General features: G+C 36.5%; 2 protein-coding genes across 5 annotated transcripts in view; both read right to left on the bottom strand.

The window, feature by feature from the left end:
- Positions 1-6,380, bottom strand: part of rprd2b (regulation of nuclear pre-mRNA domain containing 2b) — a 26,401-nt gene extending 20,021 nt beyond the window's left edge. For both annotated transcript variants that reach the window (XR_535837.2, XM_008432737.2), the window contains exon 1: positions 6,107-6,380. Coding sequence is in view for 1 of the 2 variants with exons in the window: in XM_008432737.2 (XP_008430959.1) it covers positions 6,107-6,302 (196 nt within the window). In the remaining variant the exon portion in view is untranslated. The remainder of the gene's footprint in view (positions 1-6,106) is intronic.
- Positions 6,381-6,871: 491 nt separating this feature from the next.
- prpf3 (PRP3 pre-mRNA processing factor 3 homolog (yeast)) lies at positions 6,872-14,729 on the bottom strand. Of its 3 annotated transcripts, none has more exons than XM_008432739.1 (17): positions 14,561-14,729; positions 14,021-14,174; positions 13,041-13,171; positions 12,738-12,911; positions 12,570-12,647; positions 12,195-12,430; positions 11,975-12,093; positions 10,673-10,860; positions 10,320-10,486; positions 10,103-10,185; positions 9,782-9,925; positions 9,596-9,695; positions 9,385-9,498; positions 9,192-9,310; positions 7,969-8,046; positions 7,819-7,874; positions 6,872-7,695 (listed from the first exon to the last, which is right to left on the bottom strand). In XM_008432739.1, exons 2-17 carry the CDS (start codon positions 14,163-14,165, stop codon positions 7,546-7,548), a joined length of 2,082 nt encoding a protein of 693 aa, XP_008430961.1. In that variant the 5' UTR covers positions 14,166-14,174; positions 14,561-14,729; the 3' UTR covers positions 6,872-7,545. The 3 variants fall into 3 exon arrangements, with proteins under 3 accessions (XP_008430961.1, XP_008430962.1, XP_008430963.1); XM_008432740.1 differs by having other exon boundaries at positions 12,738-12,905; XM_008432741.1 differs by having other exon boundaries at positions 12,738-12,902.
- Positions 14,730-15,925: the final 1,196 nt, after the last annotated feature.

Genomic DNA, 15,925 nt, shown 5'->3' with positions numbered 1-15,925 from the left:
CTTTGAATGTTAAGTTTTATACTTGAATTTTTTTGGCAATGTTGAGAGGTTTTATTTTGGCTCTTTGCATTATTTAGCCTCTTCAGAGCCTTCATATGTCATCAGTCTGTTAAAGATAGTATTACCGATAGCAGTACAATTTGCACAATGCCCGTTTCGTTTAGTTTTCTTCTTGGAAAAAGTTATTAAAAATAGGTTTTTGTCTAAATTAAGGTGAATTCATGGTTCCTTTTTCCACATAATGTAACCAGTAGTGTTTATGATAAAAAAATTTTTTAAAAATTATTATGTGATCGGTATCGGTGATCGGCCCTCATGGGTGATCGGTATTGGCAGAAAAAAACCTGATCGGCACCTCTCTAGAAAAGACCCAAAGAATCCAATGCAGCCGAATGACGCTGAAGCAGAAAAGCTCTTTTACTGTTGTGTTAAAGACGCCAAGATTGAATTTTATGCTCTACAACACAAAAAACGGGTCAAACCTGAACCACATCATTCTGCAGCCAACAAAATTTACTGAAAAGTATTTTACTGAAAAGTAAATTTTGAAAAGTATGGTCATATATTGTATGTATAAATGCATGTATATACATCATGCAATTTATGAAACCTGTAAGCGTTAGAACTGCTTTAAGTTTAAATAAATGTCAACACTGGAATATGGACTGAATTAATCAGCACCAATTACTGTTGATTACTTATTATACTTATTAATCTGTACATTTTTTGTGAAAACAAACATGATTCTTAGCCATTTTTAAAACAGTTTAACAGTTTAAAACTTAAACAATTTTTATCAGCCACTTTAAATGGCAACGTTTATAAAATTCTTGCCATTAGGGCTGAAACAATCAGTAAATTGTGACGAATCAATTATTGAAATAATTGTCAACTAATTTAGTAATTGATTAACTGCAGGATATGATTTGCTGAAAGAACACAGTCAGAGCGTAAAAAAAAACAAAATAGTCCAGCTTGTGATTACATCTAATGAAGCAGGTTGAAGTATCATCATGATTAATTATCAGATATTAAGACAAATATTTAAAGATTGGCAAATTTTTTAGATCCATAATTGAGACCCGTGTTTAAGAATAAAGTTCCTGTGTTGCCTCATTGTACTGATAATGTCGACTCGTACACCTGGCTGAAAACACTTTGTTACAAAACCACTGAAGAAGTCAAGTCTCCTCTGTACTCAAATCAGGTATTATGCAGCACTTTGACCTTCCACAGAAAAAAGTAGTTGCTGTAAAGACACAATCTGAAGAACAGAAAACACTGCAACCACAAAACAATTAACCACCAAGGATCCTAAAACAAATTGACATAACGAAATTGTTTTATTTTTAACGTTTCATCCCCTCTGGTTCAAAATACTTAAGACTGATTAAAAATAAACCTGATAATTTCACATGAACAGATTCTTCAAAAACATAAAAATAAATTAATTAAACTTTTAGTTTCTATGCTTTTTGGGATCTTAGAATTTGAGAATATTTCATGTCAATATATACACTCCAGTCAACTTTGAATATTGTCACAGATTCTGAAAAATAAAATTTGTTTAAGCTTTAATCTGTTTATGTGAACAAAAATTAAGTTTGTTTTACAAATTTTGCTAAAATCATGTCTGATTTCCCTTTATCCCAGTATCACACCACACTCCTACTCCTGATTTCTTCATTGAAGATTACTGTAAATATGCTCGGATGCTCTTTCAAAGGCCCCCACTTTAATCAAGCTTTTAGAAAATGTGCCTAAAAAACATTACAATGCCAATATTTTCAAGCAAAACATTTAAGAAATGAGGAAAATTTAGGTTTCCGCCACACAAACTGCCAATATTTAGTATCAAAATGTATCATCTTTACTTAAGATTCAAAAACTCAACCTGTTGTAAACTTGGATCAACTAATATCAAGAGTCAGACTCAATACAATGATCCTACAAGTTCACAAAGATACAGTTAATATAAATAACCTTTTCATATTTATATTAGGGCTGTATAATATCGATTTTTGCGCTATATATATATATCGATATTTTCTTTCCATCCAACACTCACTGCTTGCTTCGCCGGGAGAGTGATTCGGTCATCAGGCTTAGAGTGATTCCTTCAGATGTTAAGTGTCAAGGTTAAAAAGGTATCAAACTATTCAGAACAGGGTACTTGGTGCACTTTATTTACTTTACAAATGCATGTAAGCTACAGTTTGTACTGTTTCAATTAAAAGAAACATGTTTTCTCACCACTTCTTTGATTCATTTTGTCCAGCTGTCGACTTTTAAGTCTGTGTCCATGTCCAACCAGAGCCAGGTAGTGTGTAGTTGGTGCTTTTAATCAGTTTTCAGTTAACTTAATTCAATCCAACTCTATAACAGCCACAAAATGTCACCAAAATCACTCTGTCCCTCTAAAATCTTTCAGAAAATCGCAAAGGTGTATTGAATTGTATCGTTTGCTAAATATCGCAATATGCATCGTATCGTGAGCAGAATATTGCGTATCGTATCATAAGATTATTGTATCACTACTGCCCTAATTAACATAATAAACATTTTTATCTGGGAAACTCCAGTCAGTCTTACAGAAAATATTAATATTTTGATGGTCATCTATTGTTATGCTTTTATCTGAATACTTGTGAACTTTTACCTGAGCTAAAACCCAACTCCAGCTGTCCTGGAGATGTTTTCTGCAGACTGTTTCTGAAGTTTATGGTTCTCTGTCCTCGGTATAAAAACGACGTTTTGACTCTCTCAGAGATTTTACTCTCACCTAAACAGAGCTTGGATTCATTTTTCTCCTCCACAACTCCAAAATACCACGACAAAATCTTAAATACAACGCTTCCATCCCTTGTTTTTACAAGCTTAAATTAAGAATAGTTAACACCACATATTTAAAAAATAACATTTTATGAACAGTTTATTAAAAAATATTCTGCTTAATATTTTAATATTTAACTGGTTATCTTCCCCAGAAGATTTTAAACAATTCATGTTTCTACTCAGATTCTTAGCCTTTACCATTTCCATCTAAAGCCGAGTTTACAATAAAATGCACAAATATTTAACATATTCAAAATAAAATGGAAAACTTCCAACAAAGGAGCAAAAGCACAGCAACTTCAATCAAGATCACAAAGTTTTATAGTCACTAGTTCTAACTAATCAGATAGTTATTCAGTTCTGGATTTCTTCTAAACCTTTTTGCCTCAAAATATTATCTACTGTGATATGGTTTTAAGAATATGATGAAATAAACATTTTCCGTTTTAAAAGCCTTAGTCAATGTTTTAGCCATCTTTATAGTCACACTGTATTATTTAACTTCTCTTTTTAGCTTTGATTAAATCATTTTTGTGAATTTTATATTTGTTGCATTTTAGTTTACAAAGCATTTTGTGCAGCACGAGTTGCAGTAATAAGCCTGACATTTACTGTTCTTTGACAGACTGCATTTCTAAATTTAGGAGTTTGTGTCCATAAAAGACCTGGAAGACTGGCCTCAAAAGCATAAATAAATGTTAAAAATAAAGACCAAAAGTTGCTTTACCACCTGAAGACAGACTGCATGTTCAACACAAACGACAATAAAGGATACTTAAGAGAAAATATAAATATAAATCAAATGACATTGCCACCAACCTCTAGCTTTTGGACTAAATACAAGACTATTTCTGAGGGAATTAAAATCAACAGGCTTCAACAACTTGGGTTTTTCTGTCCCAAATTTATTTTAGAAGCAACCTAAAGACTTAAGCTCAGTAAAGATAAAGAAAAAGATCTGCAAAACCCAATACACTTGATTTGGCTTTTACTAACATCAGTACCACTAAGATTAAAACTCATATTCAAGAGTTTACAATTTATTACCAGCAAAAAAAATTTTCATCCAGCATGAAATAAACCAATTTCTTCAGTTTTACAGAATGACTCCCAACATCTAAAAAGAACACTGGCACCAAAATAATAAAACGTGGGAACCCAGTGTTATATACACACACGTCTTAAAAAAATAAAAAATAAAAAAGACAGGAAAACACATTCTGGACAGAACTGGGTCTGCGTCAGAGTGAGATTACAGCAGCAAAATTGTCTGGTGTTAAATATCACAAAAATTCCTACATTTTGTTCCAGGTAATTCAGAGAACAAAACCATGTAATCAATAAATATTATTGTTAAATCCCACTTTGACTCAGTCTCTGTTTTACTGAGCATAAACAAGAAATTTGACTTTGGTTTTCAAGCACTCGGCCTCCGAACACAAAGTAGAGATATAAAACTAGAGAAAATAAAATAATAATAAAGTAACAACATGCACATGTATTTGCAGCCATTTTGGATTTAGATTGTAGAAGTACAAAAAAAAGAGAGATTGCTGCAGCTCTGCAAATATGTTTATTTTGCTTCATAGTAGTCAACTCCTAAAGTTAAATCAGATCAAACTTCTACTTATTTAGGTGAGAACGACCAAAATGATTTCTATCTGCTGAATGCCACAAAATAAAAGTCAAAGTCAGAGTTTTACATATTGAGAAAACAGAAAGAAAAGAAAGAGTTACAAAAATAGGTTACACAATATATCATCGCAATCAGTGCGATATTTGTATCGCAAAGGACAGTTTGGAGCAAAATATTTGTAAGCTAAAATGTTCCAACAAATGTTTTGAACTTGTAAATGTTATGCTGATGTAATATTTAACAAGTTACAGAGTCTCACGGTAGCAGATGCTCACACCAAACACAAATAACAGAAGAAAACACTGTCAGAGTGCAAGAAGTACAGATAAGAAGAAAATAGACAAGCATCACACCACCACATATAGCAATGTCAACATTTTCTGATAATGTGAAAAACCCTAGTGCGTCTTTTTCTTTTTGCACATGTAAACTTCTGATTTCAGATTTAAATGCATATTTATGCACTTAAACATAAATGAGTTACATTATTCTAAAACCACGAACACCAAATTTTGCTGAAAAATTATCATTACTTCAGATCAGCTGGAGTGTTTTTTTTTTTTAAATGAGGCACCAAACCTCAGTTTGTTGAATTTTCTTGGCTAGTTTGCTTAGAACATTTGAAGGATCAATAATTTTAAAAAATATGCAAGACGTGTCTCTTGAGGGACCGCTTTATACTTTTTAGTATCTGGAGGAACTCTTAGTGAAGTGAAGCAACAGTGCAGCTGTGCACAGGCAGAGACAGAGCAAACTGTACTTCTTGAAGAAGCTTAGATCCTTCAGTGTTTGCAGCAAAAGGCTGCAGATCTTCTAGAACTCTGCTGTGAAGAAGCTTCAGAGATGGACATAATCTGGCTCAACAACCTGATAAAGACGGCTGGTAAGGTTCTGAAGAACTGAAGATGATTATGCAATGAAGGACTTGCTCATAAAAATCAAGAAAATTATTAACTTTAAACATCTTCATGAGACTGTCTTCAGTCAGAGGCTGCTTCAGATTTGCTGTATTACAGACTGCTACAAGACCTTACACAGCCATTATTAAGTCATGCATTCATCAAATCAATCGCATTACAAGGCAGACGCACTTGCTCGACTAACGCGCTGTGCAACAGTTAAATATACTCTGCACACTATACCTGTAAACTAAAGAGCTACGATCTTGTCAATGTGCTAAAAACAAGTTCATTCAATTGTGCTCATAAAATAAACATATCATCAAAACACGCCACACGAACAGCTATTAAGGTGCAACCAAAACTGTCTAAAAAGTGACCCAGTTAAAGAAACCAGCTACGAGTGAATCAAGATCAACACATCCCAACTTAATTTATTTTGCACAACCAGCCCGTGTTTCCCAGAGAGGCCCATCTGTAAACACTATCAGCGACACGTTAGCTTTGCCACCATTAGCAGCTAATTTTAAGTAGGATCACCTGCGAATACTTCTGAAATTAATTGCTCGTTCAAAAGTAAAGAAACTGAGTAAGTAACAACTTTTGCGATACAACATAAAGCACTGCATAAATTAGCCAAATATCTTGGCGAGTTTTGCACACTACATGTAGAAATGCCAAAAATCAAGCTTTTGAATTAGCTTGAGGTATGCTAGCTAGCGGCGCAGCTACTCACATTTCTTGAGCCACTTCATCCAGTAGCGAACAATGAGGCTGTGGTGTTTCTTGTTTTCAATGCACCACGTCGAGAGGCTCTGTATCGACTCCATAGTATTGGAAACTCCTTGAAAGCGGCGGTCCAGTGAGGCTTCCAGAGAACCAGTGGAGCTGCGGGCTCCCTGCCCGCTTGCAGCGCCTGAACCGGCCGCCATCTTCCCCGATCTGTCTGCTGATGTTGGGGGCAGTGGCGGTGCTAGACCAAATTTACCAGAGGGGCAGAGGGAAGGTGGGGGCTGTGTTTTTTCCATGGGCGCTCCATCCATCCATCCATTTTCTTTACACCCTTGTCCCTTAGTGGGGTCGGGAGGGTTGCTGGTGCCTATCTCCAGCTAACGTTTCATGGGCGCTCAAAATAACAAAATAATAAAAAGCTGTATTTTTTGTGTGTAATATATTAAGTGAAGCACAGAGCTTAGGAGTCAATTGCTTTTCCAAGGGCTACAGGTTGCAGACCACCGATAAAAACTGATACCATCTCAAAACTGATACCATCTCAAAACATTCTACAAAACATTGTAGAATTTGCAACACCTTACTTTTTAATGCTGTACATAAGAAATTAATTTATCATCTCATCAGGACTAGAACTGCCCATAGTTGGGGGATGAAGCAAATTGGGGTAGAGGAGAAAACTTTAAAATGGGACTAGTAAATGCAAAGTTAGCATAGAGAGTTCTAGTTAGAAAACAATGTTTAATAATAATAATAATAATAAAACAAATAAGTGTTTGTATTTTGTTTATTTAAGGCAGGGACTGCACTGTTAGAGATAAGTGTAGCTACAACAGAGCCAAAAATGCATTCTTCAAACAAAACTTGCATAAATGCATTTAGACACCTGCCTTTCAGTGAAAAGTTTGTGAACCTTATGTGGTAAAGATATTTATCTAGTGTATTTTTTGAGAGTTAGCACAAAATTGTGCAAATTGTTTCTAATGGAGGGGGGGGGGTCACTCAAATGTTTCCAATCAAACCGATTTTTACAGTGGGCATCTTGATTTCATCACAAAATTATCAGTCGTGATAAACGGATCTCACCACATTATGCCTATGGAGAGTTATTACACCAAACTGCGCAATCTGTCTACAAAAACTACAATTTAGACAGAAAAGCCTAAGTCATCAAAGAAATCAACACTGATGCAGATCTATACACACACGCACTTCTCTATACACATCTGGATCTGCTCCATTCTCTCTCTCTTAAAAAAAAAAACAACAAAAGTAACCACACTCGCACAGGTTTGTTGTTGCTCCTTTTCGATATTCAAGTCTCTTAATAAAGCCGATGTCTGTCCAGGCGCCAGCAGAGGGGGGGCGGCTGGCTGTGAGGGATCCGCAGGCTTATTGATGGTTGGAGTCACTGACGGAATCAAAGCGCTCCGCAGGTTTGCTTCAGTCGTCAGAGCCTTCCAACACACTCTGGCTCAGCGCTAAGTCCCAGTAGTGTTCTGTGCCGTGTTTCTTGAAGTGCTCTCGGGCCATGTTCTCAGTGGGGCACTGCTTGAACTTCATCTCACCGAAACTCCGCTCCTTAGCCGTTCCCTGTGGAGCCAGGAGAAACAGATAATTTCACGAGACCAACAAAAAATAATAATAATAATAAAAAATAAAACAATAAAGAAGCAATGTAATTGAACGTGAGGATGCTAGATGTAGAACACTGACCTCCCAAATCAGCCAACATTTGTTGTTTCTTCTTGTATCGTCATCGCCATCTGGATCTAATAAATAAAGGGCCGGGTGGAAAGAGTTAAATATTAAAATAAGGTATCACAGGTAGAACGTTAAAAAAAACAAGCCTAAAACTAGTCTTACCGTCTCTTTTGCTGTTGTGTTCCTCCCATTTGATTCTGTGCATCATCAGTTTCTTAAACTTTTTCTGGGCTTTGGGGCCTAAAATGGAAAGAAAAAAAAAACATTTTAAGTGCAACATCAAAATCTAATAGTTTAAAGGCCAACAGATTATTTACAGAATTATACAAGAAAATCATTGGATGGTTTACAAAGTAACGGAATAAGTTCAAACAGAAAGCAGAGTTTATGCTGTACTCTCGTTGTTTGGGTAAATCTAATTGTATTTAACTGTAAACATAAAAAAATATTTCCAGAAGGTATAATGTTAAAACCACAAAATTCTAAATATTCACATTTTATGTGAAAGTTCAGCTTGAACATAAAAATATACAATGTTTTCAACATTTCTTACAAATAACTATTTAAAAATGTTAAATACTTTTTTTTTCATCCTGCCCCACTGTGTCAGTACTTCCTATGGAACCATTTACTCCAATTATAACTACAAATCTAGATGTGCAATCTCTCCTAGCTTTGCAGATCTAGAGACTGCCCATTCTGTGCAAAACGGCTAAAATTAAAATCTTTTTACAATAGAAAATGTTGGGCACACAGTATTTACCTTTAAAAAAATAATGCTTTTTTTTTTGCTTTCTATTGGATGAGCCACATCCAACCAGAGACTATTACTCAAAAGAAAACTTTGCTGCTCCGACATCCGCTTTTAATTAATTTATTACACTTGGCTAAATACGGCAAGTTTTTTCAAAGAAAGAATTTTGTAATTTGGTGAGAAATTACAACATTTTGTTCCATTTTCATCCAATTGAAAATGGAAGACGTTTGCTAAATTTCTTATAAAAATATATTCATAATTATTAGGGTCAATTTTATAAAATAAAAAAAGGAAATGTCTCAACTTGATTTTAAAAGAATATATTTTACATATATGGTTAAAAATAAATACAAAAATGTCGTGAATTTAAACTAGTTACCCGTGAAACAAAAAAATAAATACAAATGTTTTATGCATGTTGAAATAAATAAGAGTTGGGCAAAGAGCCAGCAACTAATATGTCAATTTCGTCAATGTCAATCTTCCTGATCCCCAGGCAGAATCAACCCATTTTGGCCAACCACATTGACATAAACCATTAAAATAAAACTTTAAATGCACTAGTTTTATAAATTTTATAAAAGCCCACCAACCCTTACTAGCATTTTGATTCTGTATCATTTCTTACCTCCCTCCACCACAACTATATTAACGTCTCTGTGCAGAACCACTGTGCCCGTCAGGTATAGCTGGTTTGCATTGGCCTCCACCTTAAATTTCTTTGCCGGATTTTGCAAGTTACGGATCCTAAATGAGAAAAATGCAATAATTATAAGAAGTATTCCCGTATATCTCGAGCGACTCATGTCCTGTTTGCTTACCTGTATACTGTAACGTGAACGCCATTAGTTAGATCTTCTTTTAACTTCTTCACCTTCTTTTCTTTTCTCTGCTCTGCTGTCAGCTTGCGAGCTGCATTGGCCTCCTCATGAGCTCTATAATTAGACGACAAATTAAAACTTGATTTATAAGAAAGTCCTTCAGTTTTAAATGTCAAAGAAATGCCAGGATATTAATAACGGTGCTACAAACTTTTGTCTCTTGGCCATCTGCGCTCTCACATGGGCTTCTACTTTTGTAGGATCCTGAACGGCCTCCGTCCCCAACACTCTCATCAGGTTGGAGATGCGTACTAAATCAAGAGAAACAAACATTAGCGACGATATTCTGCTTGGTCCAGCCCAGCAACTATTTCTGACCATATTTGTGTTTGTGTACCTTTTGGTTCTGGTGGAGGCATCAGTCCCAGACGGACCTTTTCCTGCACTTCTTTCTGTGCTTCCCTCCGTGTTTGTCTTCTCAGTTTCTTCTGCTCTCTCTTTGTTAGGTACACACCTAAAGTTACTGGCTTGTCTGTGTCAACTAGAAGAAAAACATAAATAAAATGTAAAAACTACTAATGATGGAACTGAACTGAATTATGTCCAATGAGAAGAGGAGTGTCGACTGAAACCTGATCTTATATTACTTGAAACAGTTGAATGGAGAGCTATTGTAGGGCATCAAGAAATTATCAAATACATTTAACCCACAGCTTACCTGGAGGACTAATTTGGGCAGGATGTTCTACTAGGTTTGTCACACAAAAAAGATCAATCTCTTCAAATTTTGATTCCGGATTTCTTTTCAACAGAGAAAGAAAAAGAAAGCATGATAAAGGTCAGTCACTTTTAAACATTATTATTTTTTCTGCAAATGTCATACAGAATTATTAAATAACTGAGCTTTAGCCAAACAGCCTTATTCATTTCCTTACATGGGCAAGTGGGTGCTTAATATATACGAGTCCCACCACTCAATATTAGGCACATCTCCTTCTCCAATCTCTTTCTTCGGAGCAATCAGTGCCAATTTGGTGGAAGCTTGGATTCCTGTTTTCTTTGCAGCCTGGGCGATCTCATTCTGCAGCCTCTCCAGCTGGGCCTGAGTGGCACACACACACACACACACACACACACACACACACACACACACACACACACACACACACACACACACACACACACACACACACACACACACACACACACACACAAAACAACAGCGAGCATGAAAACTGCCAAACCTTCAAACAGAAAATGCATCTACATTTGAAGAGGTTTCTTCTACCTTGGTTCTAACTCTCTGAGCAATCTTCTCAAAGCGACCCGGTTCGTGGAATTTGAAGCCCTTGCGAGTTCGCTGGGCTGGAGTTATGAGAACCCGCTGGTCAAAGTAGGACGTGGACTCTATGTCGTCCCCAGGCTTCTCCTTCAGCTGCTGGCGAAACTGCTCCCTCTTTACAGCTCGTATGTTGGCTGCACACAAAAAAATAAGTAAACCAGATTAATTAGCGTTATGAGTGGAAGATGAATAAATATATCAGAAAAAAAAATCTCCCCTGGACAGAAGAATTTTATTTCACTTCAGAGTTACCAGTGTGAACTTAAGAGAACAAAAATGAGCTTCAACCTATTTAGTTCACATAGTGCAAATGGCTCAAGCGGTTTAATTCAGATTTTTAATGTATATTTTCTTACTTTGATATTTGTATTTCTGGTTACTTCCATTATGTAGAACAAAGATTACATATATGGAAATGTTTTTAAATAATTTATCAATATTTAATTTCTTTATGCAACAGTGGCAAACTTTTGAGAGCTGCTGTATTTCAGACAATATTCAAAATATGGACAGTAAAATTATGTTGCTGCTTAATGGATTTTTATACTTCCAAATATTTACCATCTTGATTCCATTACAACAAAAACTTTAGGAAACAAACTACATAAAGACTGCATATGTTTTCCTTCAATTAGAGTTAAATGTTGTTTTCTTAGAGAAAGACATTTTTAAGTAGAATTATATTTTTTAATGTTGATATTTTTGACATCTAGCAGTGTTAATGGTACATAAAAAAAGTATTTTCAGTTCCCTTTAGCAAAGACCAACACAAAGTGGCCACTATGGAACCAAATGGAGTTTCGGACTGAGTTTTTCGCTATTAATGAAAGACAAAAATAAAACCACTTGAACACAGTCAATGTTGTTTATAATTTTTTTAAATAAGTCTGTGCAGACGTTCGAGAATTAGGAAAAAAAGGTTTACATGATCTTGTTTTTTTTTATGTTAGGAACTCCAGGGAATGACACATAAACTTTCTGCATTTGTTCAGGTATGTGCAGCGCAGTACATTTGGTACATGTTTGTACCAAACCAACAAAACTAATCAGTATGAAAACAGGTACTGTTGCACCCTAATCACACCTGTACTTAAAGATAAAATTACACAGCAGCTCTTCCTTGGCTATATTGACTAACAAATATCTACAGTGTCTCCCAGCAGAGAGTAATCCAAAAATATATAATCCATTTGAATTTTAAATATTTTTGGTTTTAAAGTTGAAGACAACTTGAAAGAAATGTGATACCTTTGAGTGTGGGCATACGATGTGTGAGTTCAATCTCTTTTCCTGTAGCGTCAACAGTTCTGCCCTTGTCATCCAGGATCAGAGGCGTTGGTTTGTTCACTTCTTTAATATCAACTTTCCTGTAATTTCACACGTATAAAAAGACATTTTTAGCTGTAACCACGTTAACCCCAGATTTTTTTGTGTAAAAAAAATACAATTTTTCCAAGTTGTTACTAACGGTGGTGCGATTCCCATGGCGTGCAGATTAGCAAGAGCGACTAAGTTTGGAGGCCCCGTGTTCACAAAAGTGTTGAGGATACCAGGCTTCTGAGCTAACTGGGACTGGATCCGGGCCTGAAGCTCGGCTGCTTTGCGGGCTTTCTCTATTGCATCATTCATAAAGCTGGCAGCCTGAGAGGGGGCAATAGACGAGGCCCCACCAGTAGCAGCACCAAGAAGCCGTGATCCATCACCCTGTGATTGTGAGAAAAGACAACAAGTGATGTCAGAAAATGGGCCAATAGTTCAGTGTGATGAATGGCTGGGTATGTTAAAAATGTCAAATGTTTATGTGTTTTTGGTTTAGTCTCTGAGGGTTTCAATAAAGGATTACTGTTGCAGGCGACGTAAAGCTCAGCTGTTTCTTCCTTTCTTCTATCTGCTTAGTGGCTGCTTCCATCATCTGCTTGATCTGTTTGAGAAGCAGAAGGTAGGACAGTTCTTAAAACTGGACTAACTAAAGACATACAGTACATGTGAGATGCACAATAATTTATTTTACCTGCATTTTGGTGAGCATGCCCGGGCTTTCGGATGGAGGTCCGGGTATCACCTCAGGCTCCTCCACCTCCTGAAAGCGTGGGACTCGCTTCCTCTTGACTGTTGTCCCATCTCCTGCATCTGGAGCAACTTGCACTGCTCCTGTGTCTGCCTCCTCTCCAAAAACCTCCTTAGTCCAAACAGCCAAATCACAAGCAAACACAATTTTTTTTCAGTTGTACTTTGTCACTAAGTGATACTGTATAGATTTAACGCAGTCTGTTTAAATCCTCGTGATAAGGTCAGAGCAGTGGTCTCTTGTTACCTTAAGTTCTCTCTTGCGGTGTTTTTCACTCGATCCTTTGCTGCCACGGCTGTTGCGGCTTTCCTCGAGAGCTTCAAACAGACGTTCTACAAAACCTCCTGCAGAATCATCGAGGATCGGACGCAGCTGGTCTGAGGGCAAACGAGTGTTTAAATAATTAACACACATTTAAGGGCCATTTAATAGTCACAGTAACATGTTATCGCAAACACTGTAATTATTTGAACCTACTGCTCTTATTTATGTCATGTTTAGGTTTGAATGATAGCTTGACCTAAAGCTATATGTAAAGCTACAGTATGTAACTTTTAAATATTTTTTTACACATTTGTTAAAACTGCCACCGTGTCCAATGCCACCGACAGATAAAAAAAAAAAAAAAATCAAGCACTCCCACCGCCTCCCTGAGCTACTATCTGAAGAAATACAGCGCTCCCTGTCAAAAACAACCAGTCAGAGACAGGAGGAATGTCTTAGTGCTGTCAATCAAACTTGTGTATGCTGCCAGTTTATCTGCTGCCACTGGCGACTATGCTAACTACCCTTAGCATTCATGTCAGTTTTTGTTGTGGTGAACCAACAAAAACTGACATGAATTTTTGTTGTCAATCAAAGTGCTGATTGACAGCACTAAGACCCTCCTCCTGGCTCTGATTGGTTGTCTCTGACAAAGCAGTGTATTTGTTCAGGTGACAGCAGACCCATAGGGAGAAGGCAGAGGGGGATCATCTGTCTCTTACCGTATTGTTACAACATAGTTACAGTTTTAATATGTAATAATGTTTTTTTTTTTATATAAAAGTTACACAGTGCTGTTTTAAATATCCCGCAAATAGCAAAAAAAAAAAAAAAAAAACAACTGGAAAGAAAGGGAGAAGAAATCGCTCAATTAAAAACAAACAAAAAAAAAACAGTGAGTATAACTGCACCAAAACATGACGGAGGAGCCCAGTGATAAACACCCACTGTATGTTAGTTACCTGTGGTCTTCTTCTTATCCAGCCCCTTGCCAACGCAGTGTAAAGCTGCGGTGACCACAGTGGGCTCTGAGAAACCCAGCACCTTCTTCACGGTGCGCTCCACCCAGGGTCTCAGCTCCTCCACCTCCCGCTTTGGCAGAGACATCCTCCAATACTGCAAGACATAACAATTCGGAAATGTTTCAAAGCTGCCTTCAGCTCAATAGCCAGCTTTTACTTTGTAGCAAGCTTATATTTAATTGAATTTATTTTTTCTTATGATCTGAATGTGCCTAACAGGACGTTGCATAAGCTCAAGCACTCTGAGAGTCGCACAAGTGTTACCTAAAAACAACACATATGTTGAGCAAAGTCTACGTCTTTCAGTTTCTTATTAAATATTATGGTTCAATACGTGGCTAGCTTTGCTAACACGGAGTAACAAAATAGCTAAGATCAATCACATCCAAAACTCCCCGGTAATATGCTAAGAAGCGTTAGCTCACTGCTGTATATGGGCCACCAACATAGATGTACTTTGCCTTAATAAATCTTTCAAACCTCTTGAATTTGAAGATCAATCCCTGAGTACACGTTTGCTGTACAATTCCGGCAAAGACGAGCAGGTTTTAGACGCTGAAAAAAGCTCAAATCTTCAAGTTTTCCTCCAAAACTTTCTGTTTAGCCGCGCCGTTCACGCGACGTTTCTGTTAGAGGACCCGGAACAGGAAATTCAAACTTCTTCTTCTTTGATGTTTTTTGGCGGTTGGGAAACAATGAAATTGGTGCATTACCGCCACTGACTGGTATGGAGTGTGGAGCAGATTGTCACTGAAGGAGATTGATTATTTTCTAAGATAACGAAATATTATCTGATAATCTTTACTTTTCGAGTTATTTCTAATTAAACTAAATCTAGTTTTAGTTCAACTCAAGTTAAATTTTATTTTGAATCAATGTTTGTCTTTCTTCATCATAATTTTGACAATGTAATATAACATGTTGTACATCCAAACTTGTACTTCCGTGCTACTTTCTACAATATTTTGGTTGCACCACTTGTCCACTGTACGAGAAACTGTCGACTTGTTGTTAAGCGTGCAGTTTGCAAAAAATTTAAAAATAGACACATATCGTACAAATGCCCAGTTGCGCAATTATAAAGGTAAACGTTGTTATTTATCTTTTAAAATACAATTTTAACATGCAAAAAATCATTAAAAGTATGCAGAGAAATTAAATTGGAGTATAATTTTCTCCTATTATTTTATTTATTTATTTATGCATTAATTAAAGACTAAAACATCAAATGAAAAATAATTTTATCAGGTTTAACCAGAGCTTTGGTTAAACCTGATTGTACAAGTATTGGTCAAAGTTCGTCCTCTCTGTCTCTGCCTTGTCTCATTGGTATATTTTGAGTGAGCTCAAATGTTAGGTGAAAGAAATTAAACATTTATTTAATGACATTGACGGTTTTTCTGCTTTCAGAGGTTTTTTTGTTGTTGTTGCTGTGCGTTCTATATGATGAGTTAGATTGAGTTTTATTAGCTAAAACTAGACATTTCCATAGTTGCAAGTGCAGTTAGTCTGAGGTTAAATACTGCCTGACTGGTGCACCCAGCAAACTGGTTTGAAAAACATGGGATTATCATGTGATCTCCCTTCACTGAGGACCCACCCCTTCCTTTTGGCTTTCTTTGCGTGATGTGGGTCAGCTCTCTGCACTTGTAGTAGCGTGAGTATGAATCAGTGGTGGTAAGCCTGAGGCTACACCCATCTACCCCCTCCTCCTACAACGGACAGTGTGGCAGTCCGGACAAAACTGCACAGAGACACAAACCATATTCAAGTTTGGCCTTGTTTTAGTTGTTGAGATGACAAATGTCCATTTACACTGTAAAACTCCATGATCCTTACACACTT

Source organism: Poecilia reticulata, linkage group LG16 (assembly GCF_000633615.1).
Source record: "Poecilia reticulata strain Guanapo linkage group LG16, Guppy_female_1.0+MT, whole genome shotgun sequence".
Taxonomy (NCBI): Eukaryota; Metazoa; Chordata; class Actinopteri; order Cyprinodontiformes; family Poeciliidae; genus Poecilia; species Poecilia reticulata.
Note: the sequence above shows the minus strand (reverse complement) of the source record. Positions and strands in the feature narration are given on the sequence as shown.